We start from the raw sequence: 24,840 nt of genomic DNA, 5'->3' as shown, positions 1-24,840 counted from the left end.
TGTCGGGAAAGTTAAAAGGGATACAGCAAATCCGGTCAGGCTGGCATGAGGTGCAGTGAGTAGAATGTTGGCCAGTATGGCTTGCTTACTCTTCCTATTGCCATCCTCATCATTGCTACTGCTGCAGCTGCCAGGAGAAGGTGTCCCACCGTCCTCATGGTCATTACGGCGACTTCTGCGGTTGGAAGAAATAGATGGGGCTTAGAAGCCTTTGCCTTCAGACATCTTCCCTGGACTAAAAATGCTTTCCCATCCTTTCCGGTGTGAATCCAGAGTTGGGTAGCAATCTCCAACCCAGTCCTCCCAAATTCTTCAAAACCTCTAATTTGCATTGATCCTGGCTTTGGGAATTAATGTATTTTTAGTGAACTCACACCTAAAATAGGTATCTTGGGCTCAAAAGCGAAAGTGCTGGGTCCCTTGTTCAAATAGCAGGAAAAAATGCTATTAAAAGTACTAAAATGTAAAATTTTCCCTTTAAAAATATTTTACTTACTACATGTAATAGGAATAATAGTGACATGTGAATAATAACATAAATTGCCCTGGTTGGCTTAGCTCAGTTGTTTGGGCACTGCCCTGCAGATTGAAGGGTCACAGGTTCAATGCCCGGTCAGGGCATATGCCTAGGCTGCGAGTTTGATCCCCAGTCAGGGTATAGCTGGTCAGTGTTTCTCTTTCACATTGATGTTTCCCTTTCTTTCTTTCTTCCTCCCTTCCTTCCCCTTTCTCTGGAATCAATAAAAGAAAAACAAATAATAACAAATCTATAAGTTACAAAAAGTAATACTTTGATGTCACAGTTTTATGTAATATAAGAAATAGTAATAATGCAGTACCTTCATTTATTATAAGATTTCTCTGGCTCACTTTTCTGCAAGTTCATTTGTTTACATTATCAAAATTTATACATTAATTGATGTAATTTATACATCAGTTGATGTATAAGCAGTGTTAGTAACTCCTGGCAAATGCAAGATGGCAAATATTTTTGATAATTTTTTATTACTTGGAGAAAGATCTTTCTGCTGGTGCAACTGTTCCTGGAGCTTTGTAGGTTATGACAGCATTGAGATACATCTCTGATCGACTTTCAAAATGTAAGTTTTTGTACATCTAGATCGATTGGCTCTTGTGGAATAGTTTTTCTAAAAAGATTTAATTCTTCACTCAAATCCATTTTGTGTAAGTCTGAATTTAATTTTAAATGTAAATTTATACGAGGTTATTTTAATCTTTCCTCTGACATTTCCCATAACTTATGGAAGTCTTAAACTGAAAGTGTCTTCGTGAGTTGTATATGATTTAAAATGCTTTATGCGTTCTATCACTGCATCTTCAACTGTATGGAAAAATTAGTTTCATGCTGAGCTTCCTTGTTGATAATTTCTTCATCTGAAGCTTCATATGAAAATAGCAGGGGGGTTTCTGTCCAGTGCATCAGTCTTTACATTTACATTCTATTTCTGTGCCTCTGGATATGTGATTTACGACGTTGATACGGTTTTCAAAACCAGAGATTATAAACTCTGAAGAATTCCAGTAACTTCCTGGTACACTTTTTTGCAGTGTGCACTCTAGGCTCTTGCTCTGGAGTATTTACTGCCCTGGGGCTCAGGTCTGAGAGTTCAGTATTGGTGCAGAGTGCATAGGGTCAGCCCTGATGATGGATGGACAAACCGGCCTCCCACCATGGGTCACAGCCCTGCCCAAGTCTTTCCCCTTGCTCACAGTCGTGACTACTTCTGCTGCTGCTGCTGTCACAGTCACCAGTCTGGGCCCAAGTCTCAGCCTTGCCAAGTTGGGGCCTTGTGGCTGGCACCCCGGATCACGCAGACACGTGGGTGTGTGCCTGACCACCAGGCCAGTTACTCATCGTCTGGGTTACATGCCCTGGGGCCTGACCGCCATCTGCTCCGTAGTCTGGTACCTTTACTGCTCACACACATGCTTCGTTGTCCATCAGACTTCCCTTACAAGTGCAATAATAAAATTATTAAGAATTCAAGGTAGTAACCGCAGAACATTAAACCAAACCTGGGGTCTTCCCAGGGCAGGCGGGGCTCCCTGTTGAGCGGATGCTACCTGTGGAGTGGGCGTGGAGTCAGTACTACTTATCACTGAGAACGTAAGCGCCAAGGATATCTAGAGTCGATCCCTGTGCCTGTGAAGATCCTTTCACTGAAAGGCTATGCAAGTGTGTGGGTGGGAAAATTAATTAGTCTTGTGCTAGACAGAACAGTGGGTATCAGAAATGTGATTGCCTCTGGCTTTGAGAGAAAATTCGCAATAGTCAAAAAACGTTTTTGCTAAGAGAGTTAAAGGTAGACAGGGAGAATATTCCCAGTCGTGGCTCGTAGTTCCACACTGACACCGGTGCCTCAAGGCCCCCTGCTGTGCCCGGAGGTGAACTTCGGTTCCTGGGTGGGGAGTCAGGCTGAGCAGTTAGCAGTTGGGACTGCCCCGGGGGTGGGGAGCGGAGCTGCAGAGCCTTCATCCCTTAGTGAGGCTGTTGATACCCTGGAGGAGCAAGGTATAATGTCCCAGAAAACCTTTTGACTTGAATGATTAATGATTTGACTTTGTGTGGAACCGACCCTATAAAGTTGCTGATGGGATGTCCTTTGACCCACAGAAATGGAGCTTTCATATGTTCTAAGGTGTCCATAGATCCAGCATAAGTCCAAAGTTGACGTCAACAATTGGACCGGCAGCCCTGATACCTAGTACGGATCCCTGAGATGCACTTAAATGATCCCAGTTTTGGCTCTTTTTGTGGCCTTGAGGTACTCATAATGTTGGTAAATGGTTATGTCAACAAGATGCCTCATGATTTTTTTACAACGAGAAAAAGTTAAGTGGGTGGCGGTGGTCTTTCCCTGACCCAGAGGCCCGTCACCTGAGGCGACTACGCCCAGCTCTCCCTGGTGCCCCCCCTGGCAGGGCACCTCCCACGGCACTGGCAGCAGCAGGCAGATCGGGCGTCGGGCGGGGCCCCTGGTCGTTTCCAGTGTCCAAGGAATGAGCCCGACCTAGAAGACCGACCCTGGGTTCTAATCCAGCGTTGTCACTAACAGGTTTTCTGTTCCTAAAGCAAGTTGATGAATCCCTCTTCCTCAGCTTCTGCATTTGCAAAAATGATCTGTGACACCTTACCTGGAGGTGGCTAAGGGTAATATAAGGGTAAGATAAGATCCAGTATTTGGATGCACACCTGAATTAGTTATGTATTTGCGTATATATATATGTATGTATGTATGTATTATTTATCCTTGTTCAAGGATATGTTTACTGATTTTAGAGAAGGGGGGAGAAAGGGAAGAAGAGGAGGAGAGAAACATCAATGTGAGAGAGAAACAACAATGGGTTGCCTCCTGTGCGAGCCCCAACCTGGACCAACCCAAAACCTTGGCATGTGCCCTCCCTGTGCATCGAGCCCACCACCTTTCAGTTTATGGGACAGTGGCCCCTACCAATTGAGTCACACTGGCCTGGGCGATACCTGAATTTTTAAAAATACTTGGAAACATAACCTTTATTGTGGAGTAATTTTTAAAATATAATTATAGTGCCACATGTCCTGATTTATTCTAGTTTAAATGGTTGATTCAAGACTACAGAATGAAGCTTAGTTGCTTTAGAATTCAGTAGAGCGAGAACAGTGAAGCAAGTAAGAGCTACCCACACTGTGGCCGCTGTGGGAGTTTTTCAGAAATTCAGTAGTGGGTGCTCTCTGCTACATTAAAGTGGAGGTGGTCATTGTTTACAGGGTAGAGATGAAGATGATGCATAAATCTGCATAGGGTTCAGTGTTTATTGCAATTTGATTATTAAAGACCACATTGGCCAAAGACGAATGGGCTGATATGGTCATTTTGCTTTTGACAAAGAAGGGAAATAGGAAGTAGACAAAAAAGGGTTGCAAGGAAGTGCTAGTATCTAATAAGCTCAGAATGTCCGGTACAGAGTAGAAATAAACTGGTGTAGGAAAACAAATTACGGTACAGATACTGCGTAAAAGAAGAGGGAGCACTGTGTGCAATAAAGTAAAATTCTAAGAGCCTCAAGGATTTTTTCCTGGCGAGCAGATGATTAGGATCTGGAAATTTCTAGGAGAAAACAGGGGATGGTTTATTGTGATGCGTCACGTGTACGACAGCACCTGGGGATGTGTCCTTCCAGAGGCACTGCTGCTAGTGAGGGTCTTTACTGACGGGTTGACCACGCCTGCCTCTCCGGGATCTCGCTTCAAATCAGGAGAAACCAGAACACGTTTCTCTGAGGTTAGAACAACATGTCTGTCTCCTGTCCTTTAAACATAAAATAGCTTTCCTTACCATAAACCCTTTGATGTAATGTATGTTTTTGAACATGTGGGTATACTTGAAATCACAAGCTCATTGTAGAGCATGAATAGAGCACTAAGTAAGAAATTTAAGGCCAAGAGGAGGAGGCTAACTGCCTCAAATTCTGCAAAGCACGAGTAATTGCCACGTTGTGATCTGCAGTCAAGGAAGTGGAGGAAGCGGCGTCCTGCCGTACTGGCAGGGAGACGAGTGTAAATGGTGGAGTCAGTGTGTAAGAGAAAACTTACTGCGTAACTGTTGATACCGTGTGCCCCGCTAGGTGCTTTCATTTGCAATGTGATGTCCGTGGCTTTGATTTCTTTTTAGAAAAAAACCAAATTTGTTTATTTTCACTCTTGCTGTTCATAGCTAATGTGACTATTGTGCTGGTTTTTCAGAACAGTTAAATGAAAGACATGGTCGGCCCGTATTTGTGAGGCTTAGTGATAACGGGGATAAATAAATGGTAATGGGAAAAAACAAATTGAATATATATTAAGGATTTATTGGCTTCATGATTCTCTTGTCACAGAAGCAGAGTCCCTCCAAAGAATCTTAAGTTTGTTGAGAACTCGCCTAGGCCAGGGGAGAGGTGGGCCTTTGGGTTTGGGGGATTTCCCGGAGAGCTAAACCAGCCTCGTGGCTTCATCTGAGCACTTACAGGAGTAACTTCCTCTAATGCGAATAGCCTTGGGAAAGGGAACCTCAGCTGCCTGGGAAGAGTCAAAGTATGATCCTTGGTGAACTGGAATACCACATGGGATCCTTTCTCTTCCCACCCTCTCATCCAGTGGTGTCTGTCCACCAGAGAACGAAGGGCCCATGTTCTGAGTGAACAGGTACTTCACACCTTTTCATGAACACCACCAACCTGACCCAAAATGGTCCAAGGGAAAAGGACCAAGAGCCTGACAAGGGGACAATCTAAATTACTCTCAGTTTCTAAGTTTCCTTTCACGTTAGGATAGTATGGGGTTGTAAGCTGATATTTTCATTTTCCATGACAGAGAGTTATAGGAGAGACCGAGTTAGAGGTAGGTCAGCTCCCAGGTGAGACTCTTGAGTGTTCTGGGTCAGCATCTCACCGTCGTCCCCTGACATCAGAGTTCACCTTCCGTGTGACTCATTGATGCAGCTCTTCAAACCGATTTCCCTCCAGGTCAACTGATGAGACGTTCAGCTTGGCCGAAGAAACCTGCAGTTCTAATCCTGCCATAGTGCGGAGGAAGAAAATTGCCATCAGCATCATCTTTTCCCTATGTGAGAAAGAAGAGGCCCAGAGGGATTTCCAGGACTTCTTTTTTTCTCATTTCCCCCTGTTTGAGTCTCACATGAACAGGCTGAAGAGTGCAATTGAAAAGGTAATAAGAGGCTAAGCCTTACTCCAATAGTGAAGAGATTATGGGTCTTGGAAGATGGTCGAGTCTCTTTGTGGAGGTGTTAGATCACTTACTTTCCTAGAGAACGTAGATCATCTGCAGCAGCGACGGGTCCTTTGGCACATTGGTATCATACATCAGATGCTGCATGGCTGTAGGAGAGGAGTTGACTGCTTCCTGATGACTCAGGCGTTCACTACCTTGAGTGTTTTGATTATAAAGCCCAGTAGCTAGTTAATACAGCAGTGTCTTCGCCGAGAGTGATTTGGTTTGTTTCTTTTCCATGAAGGCCATGATCTACTGTCGGAAGATAGCAGAATCAAGTCTCCGTGTCCAGTTTTACGTAAGCCGTCTGATGGAGGCCCTGGGAGAATTCAGGTAAATTCGAAGTTTGTCAAATCCACCAAATCTGTGAGAGGCAGTAGCAGCGGCAGCCATGGACCTAGGGCAGCAGAGCCCGTGACTTGGAATCGCTGGGGGCTGGCAAGTGATTAGTCGCTCCAGCAGCTCCTTCCTTGGAGATGGAAACTGAGATCAAAGAAGTAAAAAATCTAAGTCGCGCAGCATAAAGTACTCCTCACTACTGCCTGACAGACAGTCCTCGATATGATTGTTGTTTTTTTTTAACAGAGTAAATAGAGAAAACTAATATTCTAGTGTCTCTTATAAGCCTGTTCACATTTGATACCATCCTCACAAAAGCCCGAACAGGAGGCACTGTGGCCCATTGTGTGCATGTGTAACCTTGAGTTCAGGGATGCTCGTCCAAAGCATCGATGGAGAGGGTATGTGTGTCAGGGAGGCACACATTCCCACTTGCCAGGACAGCCCTGGTTTATGCCTAGTGTCCTCCCAAAGCTGTCCTGCTCTGGACATTCAGCCACATCACCACCCTAGCGTGTCTTCATTGTTAACTTCCAAGTAATGATTTTTGTACTCAGGATACTAGTTTTCTAGAGTCCTTGCCCTAATGTCTGGGTGGAGAGGCGACCTGCTTTGGGTAGCAGGTGGGATTCTCTTCCACCGCGCTGAGCTGGGACTGTCACACCATTTCTCAGAGCCACCTTCTCGAAGGGGAAGGGATCCCACTCCAAAGCAGTCGGGGGCTAATGAGTCAAACTCTTACTCTGTAGCTGAAGAATAAAAAGTTGTACAGTTTTTATTGTTAGAACATTTTTGTGATGCTTAAAGTATATGCTGGTGAACTCTATAAAACCACTTGGAGCAAAATCCTGGGTTATGTATAAAGTACACAAGTAATATCTTAGTCATTACCTGGTGATAGCTAAGACCTAAGCCATACATGTCAGAAATAGGTAGTGTGAAGTGCTTTTTGCTGACAGTCTGATGATTAGTAAACCTTCTACAGTTTGTGAGGACAGCACTGAACTTGCTGTTGCTCTGCTGTGGTCAGACTGGAAGCTGACTTGTACTTGAGAGTCTGATTGCTAGTTGATGAGAGTATCCATTTTTCAGATGTCAAGAATCTGGAAGTATAGAGCCAGAAGGCCTCACTGCAGTGTACATAGAGTTGTTCTTCACACTTCAACTGCCTGTCCCCACAGGAATGGGGACAGAATAAAGCACTAGCGTTTGGAGACCTTAGTTTTGGTAAATGAATCCCAGTTCCATGTGGCCATAATTTTTCATTGCTGCCTAAGTTGGCAGATGATGTGTTTTTTGCCAAAGTGGAATTCTGTTGTGTTCAATTGTTTTATGCACACGGCTAGAAAATCAAGTCAGCAAATGTCTCCTCTGTTTGGATTTTGGAAGAGTGGAGGAGGTACCAGTGGAGGGGCTGAGCTAAGTCAGTGTGCTCTTAGGAAAACACGCGAGTCGTGTAGTTTAGAGTGGAGCTCTCGGGAGAGCTGGGTGACCTGCGTTCTCATTCTGACCTTGTTGTTCAGTATTCGAGTATCTCGTGCCAGTAACATTTCTCTAGTGCTCGTTTCTTCGTGTGTGAAGTGACAGAACTAAACTAGGGAGTTTCTGTAATAGCTTATTACAGTTCTACAAATTAGATTCTGTTAATCCGTATGGAAACGTAGTAGATAGGATAGTGAAGGGCCATTTATGTAGTTCTTCCATCTGAAATGAGTAGGGTGCTTTGGTTGAGGGAGTTATACCACTAACCAGAGATCAGAAGAGTCGTGCTGCCCCAGTCACATTTTTAGTATAAAATATACTTTATTTCTTCCTTCACTAATTTCTTCACTATAAAAGTGGGCATAACTCCTGATTGAAGGCATTGAGGAAATAAATTGTTTTAAAATGAATGTTTTATGTCAAGGGTTGGCGCACCTTTTCTGTAAAGGGTCTCTGTGACAGCTGTTCAACTTCGTCCTTGTGCAAAAGCAGCAGTGTGTGAGTGAACGAGCATGCCTGTGCTCCAGTAGAACCTTACTGACAGAAATGGTGGCGGTCAGATTGGGCCCGTGGGCCGTAGTGTGCAGACTCCTGTTCCGTGTCCTGCATCAGTCCGTTGAGTGCAACATAGATTCACGTTACTGTTGTCTCCTTTATTTCTTTATGTAAAGATTACCCGAAATAATGTTTGTGACAGTGTCGTGTATCCCTCGTCTTTTCACAGAGAGACTATCTGGAACTTGTATTCTGTCCCAAGGATAGCGGAACCCGTGTGGCTTACCATGATGTCCAGCACTTTGGAGAAAACGCAGCTCTGCCAGCGCTTTCTCAAGGAGTTTACGTTTCTCATAGAACACATCAACAAAAACCAGTAAGCTTCAGCTCTCTGGAGCGTGGCGTGCCTGGTCCCTGGCCAGCGGGTGTTCTGTGTGTGACATGCCTCTTCCTGCAGTGACTCACCTGGCTGTACTTTATTCCCTTTCTCGAAGGTTTTTTGCTGCCTTGCTGACCGCGGTGCTGACCTACCACCTGGCCTGGGTGCCGACCGTCATGCCCGTTGATCACCCTCCTGTTAAAGCCTTCTCGGAGAAACGCACCTCCCAGTCAGTGAGCGCGCTGGCCCGAACACACCCGTACAACCCTCTCTGGGCACAGCTGGGTCAGTGCCCGATTGCGTCATTCCGCGGCAGTATGGGACGGGGCGGGGAAAAGGCTAGAATTCATAGTCGGCGTTCACCATCTAACCCAGTAACACAAGGAGAAGGCGTTGGCCCACGGATTTCTAGTTGTAAGGCTGGCACTTTCCTTTCTCTGCCAGCAGCTTCATTCGACTCTTCTAAAGGTGTGTAGGTAAATTGTGCTCTGCCATACAGTGTAGCAGATGATCCTGGAGCAAGGCTTTTAATGTCTGCATTGTCGACACTTGGACCAGATAACTCTTTGTTGGGTGGGCGTGGGGGCGCTGTCTTGTGTACTGTAGGATGTTTACAGCATCACGGACACTCGTTCCCTAGCTGCCAGTGGAACTCCCCCCGCCCCTGAAGTGTTGACAATCAAAAGTTTCTCTAGACATTGCTGAGTGTCCCCTGGGCAGGAGGTAAGACACCCCCTGGCCGAGAACCACTACCTTACAGGATGGACTGGGTAGGAGAAGAATAAGACAAAAAAGAAAGTAGCATGGTATAATTTCACCACCTTTAAATTTTAGCTTGAGTCTGGACTCTTACCTCTCTCTGCACTGCTTTCTTGCAGTTAGTTGATGGCATTTTTCCCTCAAAGCTTTATACTGAGACATGGTATAGGAACCTAATGCTTTGGCCTAGTTGGGTACAGAGTTTCGGGTTTCTGAGACCAATTTTGCATGTTTTGGGGTCATGTGGATGAGAGGTGGGCTCTAGGTCCTCTCGTTTGTCGAACGTTTGGAGCGACAAAGTAAAACGGGCACGCTCACTCTGCCCCTGGCCCCGTCTCAGACGCCCGGAGGCGGAGCTGAACAGCACGCGCTGCTGAGCCTCCGGAAACTGTCCGCCCTACAGAGGAGGCCGGCTTGCATTCAGATGACTTCAGGGTGTCCCGAGTGGGTCGTCCTGTGATGCGGGCGTGCAGGAAGGATGCGAGAGAGGCTGTAAAGTGCAGGGGCTGAGAGCGGGGCGCCAGCGCCAGAACTGCCTGGGTCGGATCCAGTGTCCGTGGGCAAGCGGCCTAACCTCTCTGTGCCTCAGTCTCTTCGTCTGTAAAACGGGGAGGAAACAGTTCACCGTGGCTGTGGGAATTCAACTAGTTACATATAAAGCACCTTTGTTACTGGCGTACTGATGAAGATATTAATGTTGGAGGGTCACCGAGAGGTAAAGTGAGAGGAGGGAGGAGGGGGTGTTCGAAGAAGGTATATTTGAGGAAACGTTAAAATGGCATTTTCCAGAAAACAAATCACAGGCTGAGGAAAAGCACTGTTTCCCATTTGAAATTTAACTAATTGAGAGCTGTTAATTTCCTTTGTTCGGCTTAAGAAGGAAAAGTCCCTTCCTGTGGGCTCACAGTCCCTTTTCAGCGGAGATCATGTATTATTGAGTCTCCTGTGGTCCACTCCCCCAGCAGTCCTCAGGGTCTGGATGTTGACAGAGTGGTGTGAGGAGGGGAGGGGGCCCTGGTGCAGAGCCACACCATAGCTTTGTAAAGCCAAGTATAAGTGACAGTTGAGTTTCCATTATTACAAAAAATTGAGGGGGTTCAATAATTTGACAGGGGGAGATGCCCATTTCCAAGTTATTTTCATTAACTATTTACCAAGTCACAGTACACAGAAAAATATAAATTACTGAGAATGTACACTGATGCAGATATAATTTTAATCCAGGTTCCTAAGTAATAGAAAAGATTCTACGTATCTTGAATTATTTCACGGGCGTATCTGAGAGCTGGCCAGGACAGGTGCCACAGTACCCACTTCTACGTGAGCTCTCAGCATTCCCGGGGGAATGAGGAGCAAAGCCGGGAGCAACAAGCCCTTCGCATCCCCCTGGGCTTGCTGCTCAGGAGCTTAGCCCTCCCCACCTGTGCCCAACACATGCTTTTTCATCCGGGTTTCCAAAGGGTGGCTAAGCACCCACTAGTGGGTTGTGGAAGCCGCTGAGTAGGTCAAAGAGCATTTAAAAAGTACGATAGGATAGAAAATACCAGAGTCACACATTGGTGTTTTGTAAAATGTTGCAGAGGAAGTATGAGGGTGCAGTCTAAAAAGTGTTTCTTTCTTGGGAAGGGTGTACAAAGTGTGAAAACCACTGTCTTTCGCCACTGATTGAAGGGGTCCCGTGGGTGTCTGTCTGACCCTAATGACCTCAAGGATTTGTGGAAGTGAAAAGTAGCTTTTCTCCTTGAAAAAAAAAAAAAAGGTTTGTGATTAATGGTATCAATTAATATGAATAAAAGAGTCTGAAATTTCTTCATTTTTTCTCCAGAAATTTAAATTGTATGTTTCAGAATGCAGTGGAATTAGAATGTAAATCAATAAAATATTTAAGGAGAAAATTCCTACTTGCTCAGAAATTAAACAGCCATATCTAAATAACCCATAAACCAAACAGTACTTCACAAGAAAAGTTACAAAATAGTTTGAAATAAATGATAATAAAGATACAATAAATAACAATGTTTAGCATTAGGGCAGCAGTGTTTAAAAAGGATTTCATAGCAGATACACATGTATTAGAAAGTAATCAGTGAGTAAGTGGTCCTTTAAGACACTTAGTTTCTCTCTTTATCTTCTTTTCAATTTTCTGTTTCTCCCTCTGTCCACCTTTGTTTTGGGGTCTCCATGCCGCCCACTCTCACCCTCTCAGTTTCCCATCCCCGTGATAATGCTGCTGAATTCGCTCAGCCTCTCCCCTCATTCTCTCCCCCGTTCTTGCTCTTGCCCGTCTCTACTTCCTGTTTCTGTCTTTTCAGTTTCCCTTATTATCTTCTTTCTTCCCTCTGCCTTGGTGTTTCCTTTTCCTGCGAGTGCTTTGCCCTCTCTGCTTCCCTCCGCTCCCTTCCAGCCTCTGGGCTTCCCTCCGGTTCCCCATCGTTTGGTTCCTCTCCACTCGCTGTCTCTTTTTTTCTTTCCTCTCCTTACCCTCCCTCTGTTCTTCCTCTCGTTCTTCTGTGGCTCCTCTCTCTGCGTTCCTCTGCTGGCTGTTCCCCTCCCTTGTGTTCTCTCTCCGTGTCCCCGTTTGTCCTTTCCCTGATCTCTCTCATTCCCCGTCCGCACCCCTCCCTGATTCTGCACACTCTCCGCCTTTGGTTTGTTTCTGTTTCACCTGCAGACGCTCTTTCTGCCCACGCCTCCTTTTTTTTCTGTCCTCTCCCATTGTCTCTCTTTCCCTTAAATTGAAGTTTGTATTTTAAATTATGCTTTAAAAAGAAGCACAGAACATGCCATTTATCATCTTAACCATTTCTAAGTGTAACAGTTCAGGAGTGTTAAGTCTGTTCACATGGTTGTGCAACCTGCCTTCATTTTGCAAAATCCCATCAGGAGAACAGTGGAATCTCCTCTAAAATGAGTGGTGTCCTCAGTCCGGGACTCGAACAATTGCCCTCAAGTTCAAGGTCCAGTAAATCATTGATGTTACAGGTCTGTGATTTCAATAATGCATTATTTGTATGAAGTTTGGTCCTAAAGCGATGGCAGGATCCACACACATTGCTCTCATTATTTTATGGAGTTTAAATGATTATAGATTATTTTTTACTAGCTGTCTTTGTTTTACTTTTTTCCACTCACGATTTTGTTATTAAAATGTTATATGCGTTAAGAACCAATATTGTCATTCTGAGTGGCTTTTCCTCTGTGACGACTTCGCTGTACCAGCTTTTGGCTGTGTAATGCTCATCTTCTTTATCAACGTGGAGACCGGCATGGCAAGTGTCCCATGAACGCCTGACGGGGCTGTGACGCCTGCAGCAGTGGGCAGTGTGACCCCGGGGAAGGGACAATGCTGTGTGCTTAGTCACGATCGTTCTCTCAAACAGCCGTGCTCGTCCCAGCCTCAGACGACAATTCTGGGTTACTCTTGAATTCTTGGGTGATTTCTCAGTCAGTCAGTTGCAAAAGCCTCAGAGATGAAGCTCCATTAGCCTATCATCTAGTCCTTATAGAGAAGGTTAACATGGTTTCTGTCCTGTGCTTCAAGTTCTTAGGGGCAGTAGCCTTCCACCAAGTGTTCCGCAGAGGAAGTACTTCCTGACGGTTCCCAGAAATTTTCCCTCTGTCGTAATCTGTCAGTTTAACTTGTTTCATCTACTCTCTGCCCTTATTTTAATGCCTTTCCTCCTCTCTCTCTCGAGGCACTCCTCACATGGGTTCTGACTTCCTGAGTTCTTACTTGTAGCAACTACCATGTTTCTCCTCTTTTTTTATTTAGTGTCTCGTCAAGCTTTGGTTTATTTCCAATGTTTTGATGATTCCTGTACCGGTGTCTGATCCAGGGTTGGGTGTGCAGAGATGTGAAGGAGATATATCCATGTCACACAGCCCTGCACCTGCACGGGCTGCGAACGTTGGCTTGTTGTTGTCGTTATCATTCTCCTTAAAGTATCAAGTAACTAACTTACCAAATGCAGTAGTTTTAATAGTTAGGTACTTGACCAAGACTTCTGACGAAAAGCTTGTACTGCTGGGTTTGTGGACACATTTGCCCTTCTTCTACCTTTAAGCCAAATGTCAGTGGTTCATTAGCGAGTTTTTCATCAACTTGTCAGGATATAACTTACAGGACATGGTTTTTTTTTTTTTTAACTCCAGTAGCATTTTCATGTGAAGTAATAGACGTATTCAGATTCATTTATATTCAGCATCTTATTATTCATGACTAAGTACTTTTCTTCTTGTTAGTCAAATTGATTCTACTCGGTGCTTATTTGTATATTGAGATAATTCTGAACAGGACATTTCATTAAGTATTTTGCATTGATTCACTGCCCTTTGGTTCAGAGACCCCTGAATCTGGATTTTACCCCAAGGCCTGCTCTGTTGCCCAGGACTTCTAAAACGTCTCATTATTCTAGTTTCCATGATGTAGTACTCGATTTGGTCACATACTCAGGGCTCGGGCTTCAGCCTTCCTTCCGGCGGTGGGGTGGGAGGGGCCCGCCGTTGAACTGTGCGGGCAGACTTGAGAGGGGCTGTGTGAACCGCACTGTCCCCCGGCCCCGAGAGCAGTGGGCCGAGGCTGTGCCAGGCCTTTCTGGACGCACCATCCACCAGAGAGGCAAAAGTAAAACCCGGTCATTGCTAGGGATTACTTCTCTGCCTCAGTCATTTGTGTGAAGAAGCAGTTCTAGTTTGGGACTCTTAAGTCATCTGCTTGGGACCATAAGTCATCTGTTTTCCTCTTGTAAAAGCTGACATATCCGAGGCATGCTCACCCCACACGGCTTTGTCTTTGTGTCCACTTTGCTCTGCAGGCGATCTCTACGGGGCCATCGGCTCTCCAGTGAGGCTGACGCGCACCGTGGTGGTGGGGAAGCAGAAGGACTTGGTCCAGCGCATACTTTATGTCCTGACCTACTTTCTCCGTTGCTCTGAGCTGCAAGAGAACCAGCTGACCTGGAGTGGGAATCCCGGAGAAGGGGAGCAGGTGTTAAATGGGAGCAACATCACGACAGCCTTGGAGAGGGGAGAGGTGGAGGAGTCCGAGTACGTGGTCGTCACGGTGAGAAGTGAGCCCGCCCTCCTCCCTCCCATCCTGCCACTCACCAAGGCTGAAGAAAGGAGCCCCGGGCCTGAGGGCTCGGCTTGGACCTCAGAGGACAGTGACGCCGGAGACCTGTGTCCCAAAGCTGACAAGGAAAAAAACAAGTCTTCAGCGGCCTGCAGCCCAGGACACCAGGACCCAGCCCTGGACGACTCTTGGAAACCTCAGGATGCGTTTTGTAGGGAGAAGGAAAGTGAAAATGAGGTCCCACAGGATGGCTGTTCCAGGCTCTCCAGCTGTGACAGTTTGGGGGCCGGATTGAAGATCACTGAGGAGTGGAAAAGGGAGACGCATAAGAAGCTACCAGACCGGTCAGCGGCCCGGCCCTGCCCGGACAGACTTTCCTGGGAGAAGCCGCCCTTAGAAAAGGTCACCTTCCAGATCGGAAGCTCCGCATCTCCAGAGTCTGACTTTGAAAGCCGCACCCGAAGAGTGGAGGAGCGGCTAAAGGCCTGCAGACAACACCCAGAGTTAGCCAGTGGTCCTTTGGCTGAGCCCAGGGTGGCCGCTGACGTGGCTCAGGACCAGCAGGTTTCTAGGTGCTCCTTCCCGCCTGGCTTCCCACAGAACGCCCACCGTCCTCAGAAGCAGTCATCGGACGGGGATGAAGGTGAATTTGACAGGGGTTACGCTGAGGACAGAGGCGTCAGAACCAGAGCTGCGGCAGATGCTGCCGGGCAGCCCGACCCCGCTGCTGACTCACCCGTACCTAATGCCAGTGCGGCCGGGACTGGACCAGAAACACTGGAGGCAAGCAGAGGTTTGTGCTCGGAGGATGAGGACGGACCTCTGGCAGAGCCCGGCAGGTGCGTGCAGCAGGACTCGGGCGTCTCAGTTGCTGCAGATGTCCCCTGTGGGGATGCCGACGGCACGGGCGACTTCAGGACTGAAGGAGACATTCCCAGGAATGAAAGCTCTGACAGCGCGCTTGGAGACAGCGACGATGAAGCGTGTGCTTCAGCCACACTGAATCTAGGCCCCAGCAGTGACTGCGCTGAGGGGGCCTTGGAAGTGGAGCTGCCTCTGCCCAGGTAATGCTGGCCGGCTGGGACACAGGGCCCTGGGTTCAGATGTGGCCGTGGTCATGTTAGCTGCTGTTGGTTGTTTCACATGTAACAGGCTTTTTTCCTTGAGGTGGTAGAAGTGTTATGAAACTGATACTGTTTCCAGCCTGCCCCTTCTCCAAGGAGACCACTGGCTGAGTGCACCTGAGCTCTCAGTGAGGAGGCAAGTGGGTGCCTTTGTGACGACCGTGACATTTTCGGGGAGTCTAGGGGGTATGGTGGAGGTGTTGGGGGGAGCGGGGTTTAATGTTCTGTCATCTGGATGGAGCCACGCCGCTGGTAGCAGATGCCTGACTTCAGAGGAGGAGGATTGCACTCACTGGGCAGCTGCTCCCCCGCCGGTCGGAGCAGCGTGAAGCGGCTGGGAAACACCACTCCTCCCTTAACACTCCATCAGGTTCATGATTTGGCCTGTGATGACTGAAGGCACTAATTAGAGACTTCTTCTGTTCTGCGGCCCTGTTGTGGGTGCCACCCTGTGCAGATGTGTCGAGTTCCTGAAGCCAGACTTGGCACGCTCCCCTTGCTAGACTTTCTCTTTCTTCACTCCCTTGACACAGCCTGCCTGGCGGGCGTTCCATGTGATACAAGAACGCACTCGTAACCAGCCATCACTAGACTGTTTTCTTCCTGCTACCTTTAGGAAAAAACAAACCATCTCCTCTTGCTCCTCCAGTCCCCCCCTCCTCATTCCATGCCGATGATCCCCTTACTGGAGGATTGGTGAAATGGCCCCCCCGAATCTGACCTGTGTCATTGGGGTTTTGTTCCAACTGTAACACAAGAAGGGAGTCCTTTTAAATGTGTATTCTAACACACTGATACTGTTTTAGGTCTCAGAGCATCAGCAACCCAAACGTAAGAAACTTTGGCCGCTCCCTTCTGGCGGGTTACTGCCCCACATACATGCCTGATCTGGTGCTCCATGGGACCGGCAGCGATGAGAAGCTGAAGCAGTGCCTGGTAGCTGACCTGGTGCACACGGTCCACGTAAGTGATCCCAGCTTGACGCCCCGGCCGCTGACCGTGTGTCAGCCAGGGTCCTGGCCAGCCACGGGTGTGTCGGCCGTCCTAGACTGAAGAGCGTGCAATGAAGGCTTGTTTACAGAGACGTGGGCAGGGTTGCAGGGACCAAACAGGGTTGGGGCAGCACCCAGGCATTAGCAGCAGCTGAGCTGGGCCCTAAAGAGTAGGGGCGTGAGCAGCGCGAGCAGAGCTGGAACACGCGGAGGGGCTGCGTGGCCACAGGAGCAGTGGGGAGGGTGGAGGGCTAATGTTTGACATCTCTCTTCTCCAGCTCTGAGCTCTTCTGGTGCCTCCTGGTGGCTGGGCCCAGCTGGAAGCCAGAGCACAAGGTCGTAGCTGATGCAGACACAGTCCTGTGGTCCACAGAGGTCAGCCTCCCAGGGCCCACAGAGGACAGAGAAGGGAAAAGAGTTGACCCGGGGGCGGGTGGGGGCGGATAGGCCCCGCGCACAGAATAAACAGCACAGATGGTGACAATTATATGCCGTCACGGGCAGGACCTAAGAGATGTCACATATGGTTTGCCTTTTACCCGATCCTTACAAGTTCCTCAAAGTAATTTATTTTAACTGATTTGTCATTAAGTTTACTTTGATGGCTGCATGAGGATGACTATATAAAGATTAACAAGTCTTACTGGAAAATTGCCGTGTGGCTGCCGTTAAGTGCTTCTCTGCTATCTGCAGCGTGACAGGCTCTGTCTGAGCAGTGAAGGACCTGTGTTAGTCTGATGGGCCTGTTTGTAACTGAGCTACTATTGGGCAGATGTGCGGAAATAGATGTTTTGCATTGGAAACATACTGTATCTCGTGCAATAGGGAAAGTCCTCATTACATTAAGAAAATTGGAATTTGGCTCACTGTCTGCCTTCGCGCCCAACAAGTATTTTCTGGGAGGTGAAACAGAGGCCCTGCATGTTATCTTTGGCCTTGAGCACCTCCTCTGTGAAGACTAAACATACATCAGACTCAGGCTAAACTGCCTGCAGGTTTGTGTGAAACAGCAAGAAACGCTCAGTAGCGAAGCAGATGTCCTGTCCTCATGGCTGCCCCGGATGAGGAGGGAGAGGAGAGGAGGAGGGGCGGTCTGCAGCTGGAAGGCCAACCTGGTGGACGAGTTAGTCCCCCAGCATTCCCAGCCCCTCCCTGCTTTGTGGTGGGCACCACGCCTCACCAGGACATTCCTGGATTGAAGCTGTGAAGTTGCTTTTGTGTCTGTAAGGAATGTCAGATTTTGTTTGCATGCTTTTAATGAACAATGCACACTTGTATATCATTTTAGAGACCCGTACATCAGGGGCCTTAGAGTAAGAACAGTGCCCTCATTGTATGATGTTAACTCTCTGGGTTGTCTTAAACCATGTATGAAGCCTCAGGGACTCTGGAGACACCCATACGTTGGTAGTCATCTGTAGCATTAAGGCAGGGAATTAGAGGCCCCCCCCCTTTCCTTTTCTGTCAGCACCTTGGGTTTATATCCATACATGCAAAACGTGTGGGGTTGACCTTTTCTGTTCTGCGGGCGGTTTGATTTGTGAGAACATTGGTGTTGCTCATTGTGCCTTTCTTCCATGATGCCCCACGTTCTGCTCCTGACAGAGGTGTCAGGAGATCACGTGTGAACTGTTGGGGCTGTCTTCAGTGCCTTCGATCTTGCCAGCTGGGAGGTGTTGCCCGAGTGCCCCAGACCCGCTCTCGAACCGCTGTGGACGTGTAGTCTGTTGATTGATAACTCTCCTTGAACTGTCTGCAAAGCACTCGTGACATTTTTCGTATTTTTTATAGGCTGGCACGTTCCGACTTTTGTACACTAGGTTTTCATGGTGACCATCTAGCTCTATAATTCTTACGTTTGAAAAAACAAAATGACGTTTCCTGCATTTGTACTCTTGAAGATTTTTCATATTATATCATTTCCCCTTCCTTTTGGAAGTAGTTTTTTCACACTGTAGCTTTTCTCATTTCTTTAGACTATGCAGTCACCCTGAGTAATTGAAACCTATTAATAAGCATAATAATCTATGTTGTGTCAAATTGTGGGCACATCAGAAGTGCAGCCATGCGTGGTGTTAATAGGAAATTGCAAAGGGTTCATAAAAATACCTTCCAAAGTTTAATATATTTAGAATGTATCCAGTTGGCATGAGTGGATTTCTGATTTCACTGGGTGCATTCATCATAATGAATTTTACTTTCGAAGTACTATTCCATTTAAACCGTCTCTTAGACTAGAACTCTGGTCCGTGGCAGTGTTTGAATAAAAAAACCCAACCTTTCAAATGCCGTTTACAAATATTTGTTGAAAACTAAATTAAGAGGTTTAAAAAAAACATTATATTGAATTTATTGCTCCATAAAGCATTGTAATTATGTAAATTCTTGAGTAGATTGCCAGATAAAAAAGCAAAGATTCAAGAACAAGTACATGACCAGCGTTAGAGCAGAAATAATAGCTTTTTGAGGAAGAGAAGATTGGGATAAATTGCATGATCACAACTGGCTTTCAAAAACCTGTTTTTGGATGTTAATAATTTTTAGTGTTCATACTAGACTTCATTGGGTTCTGCTATTCCTAATTGTTTTTAGAGAAGGATTTTTAATAAGTGTTTAAAAGCCATTGACTTAAGTCATTGATCTATTTTCTAGATGTATGCATGATTGGATCGTAAAATCTGTTGAATGTAAATGTGCATTTTTTTTTAAAGAACTCGCTACTTTCTCAAACTTTTTTTTTTAATTAGATTTTATTTATTTATTTTTTTTTTAGAGATGGAAGGGAGGGAGAGAGAGAGAGAGAGAAACATCAATGTGCTGTTGCTGGGGGTTATGGCCTGCAACCCAGGAATGTACCCTGGCTGGGAATCGAACCTGGGACACTTTGGTTCCCAGCCCACGCTCAATCCACTGAGCTACGCCAGCCAGGGCTAAATGTGCATTTTTATAACATAGGTGGTAGCGTTTCTTCCCTCGCCGAGGGAGGGAGTGCGTGCTAGAGCTGCCAGCACTGAACGTTTCTCTTTGTACGTTTCTCTGTTCCAGTCTCTTATGAAAGACAGCATATTCTAAAGTATGTTAACTGTATTTCACATATTTCCATTTTTATTACCGGCTTTCACATGTTAAGATGTGGTCTTTAAATATTTAAACACATGTTCTTGTTTAATCCACATACTACCTCTTTTCTGTCACTTGAACTGTTTCCCTGCCTCCTAACATATAGATTATACAGCTGCCTTAGATTAGGCTGAAGTCATATTTAGTTTCATTTTTTTTTCCCTGCCACATCGACATGTGCATTCTTTCCTCTGTTTTCTTTCTGACTTTAAATGGCAAAGTGGGAGAGAGAGAGGGAGAGAGCCAGCTTTACCCATTACCTGTGACCTCAAGTAGGTTTTCTTGCTTGTTTTTCTCCCTTTTGCGTTTGTCTGCCTGTGAATCCCGCTGACCGTGGCCATGGCAGGGGCACGAAATGATGGGGCAGTGGGGAGTGTGGAGGAACACTGACTTAACTTTGATGGCTTAGGTTCCAGTCTCTGTATCACCACTCACTCACTGAGAGTCAAGTAAATCCATTGGCGTTGCTAAGCCTCAGAAAAATGTATTCAGAGCAACAGATGAAATATAACTCGGTGGTTTGGAGTTTGGCTTCAGAAGACAGACAAACCTAAGTTTGAATCATTTGTGTCTTTGTAGCCCTGGGCAAGGTTCTTTGATTTTTCTAAGCATCAATTTTATGTTCCATAAAATGAATAGTATTTACGGGTCTCATTTGAACACTCTGTGAGATAATGCAGATCAAGTGCTTAGCACAGTGCCCGGCACATTACTAAGTGCCCAATAAATGTTAGCTATTAAAATAATATATGTGAAGGTGCTTTGTAATCGAGTTTCCCAGGAAACTCCTGGTGGAGATGGCAGGACAGAACCTATACACAGATCCATTCGGTGCGACGAGCTTCCACGTTCTCTGTGCCTGTGATGTTGCAAGGAGCAGGCCAGGCACTCTAGCTCTGCACGGTAGGGTCCTCAACCCCAACATTGACATCACGTTTTAATATTTTTTAAAAAACTGTGTTCCAGGCTTCAGACATTTAACAGAATCATCTATAAAGCAAAATAACAAGTCGGATACAGCAGCCTCTTTCATGCAGTTTTAAGAGCAGCAGCAGATTGACTCCAGAAATATCATGCAGAAATCAGCACAGATAAGGAGCTTTGCTAAAAGCTTGGCTGTGATATAGGCTCATGAATACCTAATTAAGCCACTCAGTGTAATCAACCAGGAAGATTACAAAAGAACAGCAAGTCACATCAAGTGATACATCATTACTTAAATAACAGAGAACATTAAGCGCCTCAGGTCAGCAACAGCCTTGAAATCAATAGTGTTGCAAAGGAAACGTCCAAGTAGGACAGATCTGGTGTCTCGGAGCACCTCTTGTTGCTTTCCTGGCCCTGTGCTGGATAATGGGCCTGACGATGCCTTGGGCCTGTAGCGCTTACTGTTTAGTGACGTCTTTGGGGAGTAGGTGTGCGTGAGCGTGTGTGTGTGTGTGTGTGTGTGTATACATTTATATATATTTCTACACACGTATTCATGGACACACATGTTCGTGTATGCTCACACATGTAAGCATACACACTGGGCTACAATGTTAAAATGTATTTCTTGTTGTGGATTGTGATTTTAAAATGTTTGAAAAAAATAATGATCTCTGAGGATGGCCAGCTCTGGCCTGAATTCGTGATTCCCTCCCTTTCTCATTGTGACTGCCATCTTATTTTCCCCTTAACCTTCCCAGCTAGTAATCCCTGTGCCAGTTTTCTCCCTTCCGAACATCTTGTGTAGCACCACAAGAGGGCTCTTTCTAACCCGTGGATAACCATCATTTACTCTTCTGTTCTAGTAGTTTCCCCTTTTTTAGAGAGTAAAAAACTGTTTGGTTGGAATGGTCCCTTTTACACCCTCCAAATACACACACACACACACACACACACACACCCCTACTACATCTCCCTTTGTGCTCCAGTCTCACTGTCTGCCATCCTGTATGGTCCACCTTTCCACTTGTGCACACTTTCTCCATTTGCCTAAGGTGCTGTTGAACACATTTCTATTTATTTTTGAAGACCTGGTTCAAATGTTGCCTCTTTGAAGCCATTCTAGGACCCCAGGGTAGACCTCAGCTACTCTCTCACCTTCAGGCACATTGCCCTGCACCTGTGTTCTGTGTCCCCCTGGGGCTGCAGGCGCCTGAAAACAGAGGAGTGGACCTTAGTTTCTTTCACATCCCCAGCACCTCACCTGGTGCCTGGCACACAGGAAGTGATGAGACTGTTTCCCAAAGAATGTGTGCTTATCACTACAGATAAAGCTGTAACGATTAGTGTTTCTTCTGAAGTAAAATAAAGGGATAATGTGTTTAGACGTGATGCCTGTAGCTTTTTGTATTCATTTTCTTTACCCAAAGGATAATAAAAGCTTTGTTATAGGCCCTTTTGGCTTCATTTCTCTTGCATTTTGTAAATATTAGACACATTGCTAATCCTGACATTTTCCCAGATTTTTGCACTGTATACAAAATATTTGGACATCTGTGCCATTCCCTTAAAAAAAAAGCCACCAGCCTTCGCACATTTTATTTTGAAGTCATGCACACCCCCAGAGCCTCAGGACCTGTTTTCCCTTGAGCGTCTTCCCTGGACTTGAAGCTGTTTCTCTCCTCAGCAAGTGACCACCTGACAGTTAAGCCGTCCCCAAGGTGGCCCATTGTGCCTCAAGACCACAGGCTGAACTTGGGTGTCAGTTCAGTGAGCCTGGTGACCGCAGCCAAGGTCAGATGCTTCCTTTTTGCACCTGCCCTCCTCAGGCCACCTCATTGGACTCTTTTCCTCTGCCCTCCGTCCCTGTATCTTCATGATGACTCCGGGCGTCCCAGCGTCCCCAGCCTGACATATTTACCAGAGTCCCTCAGCGATGTGCCGCAGTCCAAAGTGATTGATTTTCTCTTCTTCTCCACTTTATTACAACTCTTAAGCCTTTAGTGACTGACACCGAACCTGTTTCCAAGAAATACAGATAGCACATAAAACAAAACAAAGAACTCCCAATAAGATGGGCTCATGTTCAGAAATTACAGACCACATAGGAGGAAACTAGGATACGGGAGAGTGAGCAAACACAACCAGGAGAATTAACCCTCCCAGAACAATCCGAAAGAACTGTTCAGTAACTATGTTTAAAATGGTTACAGTGATAAAAAGAATGAATTAGAACATAAAAAAGGGAATTGGAACACATAAAAAGAGAAGGAATTGGGAAATGATCTTTGATTTGTAAAAGAACTAAAAAAGAACTTCTAAAATTGAAAAATGTGGTGATTGAAAGTAAATCTCAAAGGATGGGTTAAAGAGCAGAGCAGATGAAATACAGCCAGGGCAAATATTAGAGTTTGGGAGATGGAGGCCACACATGAAATCATATCTTTGAATGGAACTAAAATGGGAAAAAAATGCACAAAAAATATGGAAAAGCAAGTAAGAGAGATGGAGGCTAGAATGAGATGTTCAACTTACCAGTATTACCTTATATACAATGAATAACAAATTGATACTCAAATGACACCAAAAATCTTAATGGTTTTTTATCTAGAATATTTCAGAGAAAAATAGAAGATAAAGGGAAGTATGTCCAATTAACTGAATCCGAAATCACCTGTGCACTTGGTGTTTGAAAGAGCTGTCCAAGGGCTGGTCCCTACTAGTAACTCTGCACTGTTGTCATAACTGGTGCACAGACTGTAGAGCTAGTTACGAGTGCAGACGCCTGTCTGCACACCTGTGGTCTGTAATACACCTGTGGGCTGGACACCTCTGAGGATTAATAAAGGGTTAGTTTAGACTATGTTATTGAGCAATGCCGGCGGCGGAAAGAGGGGGACATTTCTTGGCAAGTCATTGTAGATTCAGCTGTGTTTTCCCCTATTGACATGGAGACCGTTATTCACACTTCTCGCACTCTGATCTTCTGAGGGATTCCCACCACGACAAGGCTTTAGGATTCAAAGTAGGGGGCTTGGCAGACTCATCCGGCTAAAAGCTGGAAACGCTTGAATGAGTTCCTACATTCTATTTCTGATGTGCTGAGATACTTAACAAGCTCATATGTTTGGTCCTCTGCGTTCCTGTCTGTAGAGTGGGACAGTGTTCCTGGCCGTCCCACAGGAGGAAAGTGGGGTGAATTAATAAATGGTTATAGGAAGCATTCATGTGAGAATGGTGTTTTCTGACCCTTAGGTTAAAATAGGTGATCACGTGAAATCTTAGTCATTTAAATGTAGTACATGGAAAATAAATACATTAATAATTGTGCAGATAACCTGATAGAACTGGGTTGACTCGAAAAATAAATCTGAGTAGAGAATTGTTCAATGGAGCTGGCATGTATCAGACATTTAGCACATGCCTGGCAATTTGTTAGGCTCTATTCAGAGGCTAAAGAAGAAAAACAAAATATGATTTCTCTCCTTTAGTTACGTATGAAATCGCTGAGTAGACAGATGTAAAATCAAGAACAAGTTAAAGCAGTGTGATTAAATACCAAAATGTAGACACTTTCAGCAATCAAAGAGCGAGCAGTGAAGGTAGGGGGTGGGTGAGGGTTTGGAGAGAGGACCCAGGCTGGGTCCTTGAAGGAGTGGAATTTAAAAGGTAGCCTGGAGGACGTTCTGGGCGCAGCCTGAGGTCGGAGGCAGGAGTCCTCCCTGCCCAGGGAAGGGGTTTTCTTCGAGGCCCTGGGCGGTAAATGCGTGTAGGCACAGGTGGGCCCAGGGGGCCCAGGTGGGCTCTTATGGTCAAAGAAATGTTTGAACTGAAGTGTTTGGGTGGTATGTGCTGTAGTAGGTTTTTGAGTTGGTAAAGGGAATGGTAATGTGGTATTTTAGGAAGTTTGAGAATTTAGTGGACATGATTAACAAAGAGAGGAGGAAGTGTAAGAAAGCTTATGAAATGTACCTGACACGTGTTAGGCACTGTGCTACGTGTTCCACCCACATTGTCTCCTAGAAAGCCTCTGTGAGTTAAACCAAGAAGTGTCACCTTACACAGATGCAGAAACTGAGGCCCAGACTGAGTTGCTCAAGTCCCACAGCCAGTAAGTGACAGACAGCATGCAAGCCCAGTCCTGTCCGACTTAGAGCCTTCGCCGTTACCCTGGCCTTTTGTTGAAATGTCAGAACCACACAGCTCTTCCAATTACCCAAGCCTTGTGGGCATTTCTTTCCCTGGAAGTTTAAGTCAGCAGAGCTCAGGTGTGCGTCAGTCTAAGCAGCATATCTTGTGTACTCCAAAGTCTGAACTAGAACCTTGAAGTTGGAATGTCCTCAGTATCCAGCACTCCCAGGATACAGACCCACAAATCCTTT

General features: G+C 45.9%; 1 protein-coding gene across 6 annotated transcripts in view; it reads left to right on the top strand.

Annotated features, from left to right (window-relative positions):
- Positions 1–24,840, top strand: part of FNIP2 (folliculin interacting protein 2) — a 121,302-nt gene that overhangs the window by 80,342 nt on the left and 16,120 nt on the right. For 5 of the 6 annotated variants that reach the window (XM_028519333.2, XM_036031956.1, XM_028519337.2 and 2 more), the window contains 6 exons: positions 5,506–5,707; positions 6,015–6,103; positions 8,316–8,462; positions 8,581–8,750; positions 14,039–15,359; positions 16,226–16,382. In XM_028519333.2, coding sequence (XP_028375134.1) covers positions 5,506–5,707; positions 6,015–6,103; positions 8,316–8,462; positions 8,581–8,750; positions 14,039–15,359; positions 16,226–16,382 — 2,086 coding nt within the window. Of the gene's footprint in view, positions 1–5,505; positions 5,708–6,014; positions 6,104–8,315; positions 8,463–8,580; positions 8,751–14,038; positions 15,360–16,225; positions 16,383–16,689; positions 16,787–24,840 lie in introns of all 6 variants that reach the window. The other variant, XR_004904608.1, reaches the window with a different exon arrangement.

The sequence above is a fragment of the Phyllostomus discolor genome, chromosome 8 (assembly GCF_004126475.2).
Source record: "Phyllostomus discolor isolate MPI-MPIP mPhyDis1 chromosome 8, mPhyDis1.pri.v3, whole genome shotgun sequence".
NCBI lineage: Eukaryota > Metazoa > Chordata > Mammalia > Chiroptera > Phyllostomidae > Phyllostomus > Phyllostomus discolor.
This window is presented reverse-complemented; position numbering and strand designations above follow the sequence as displayed.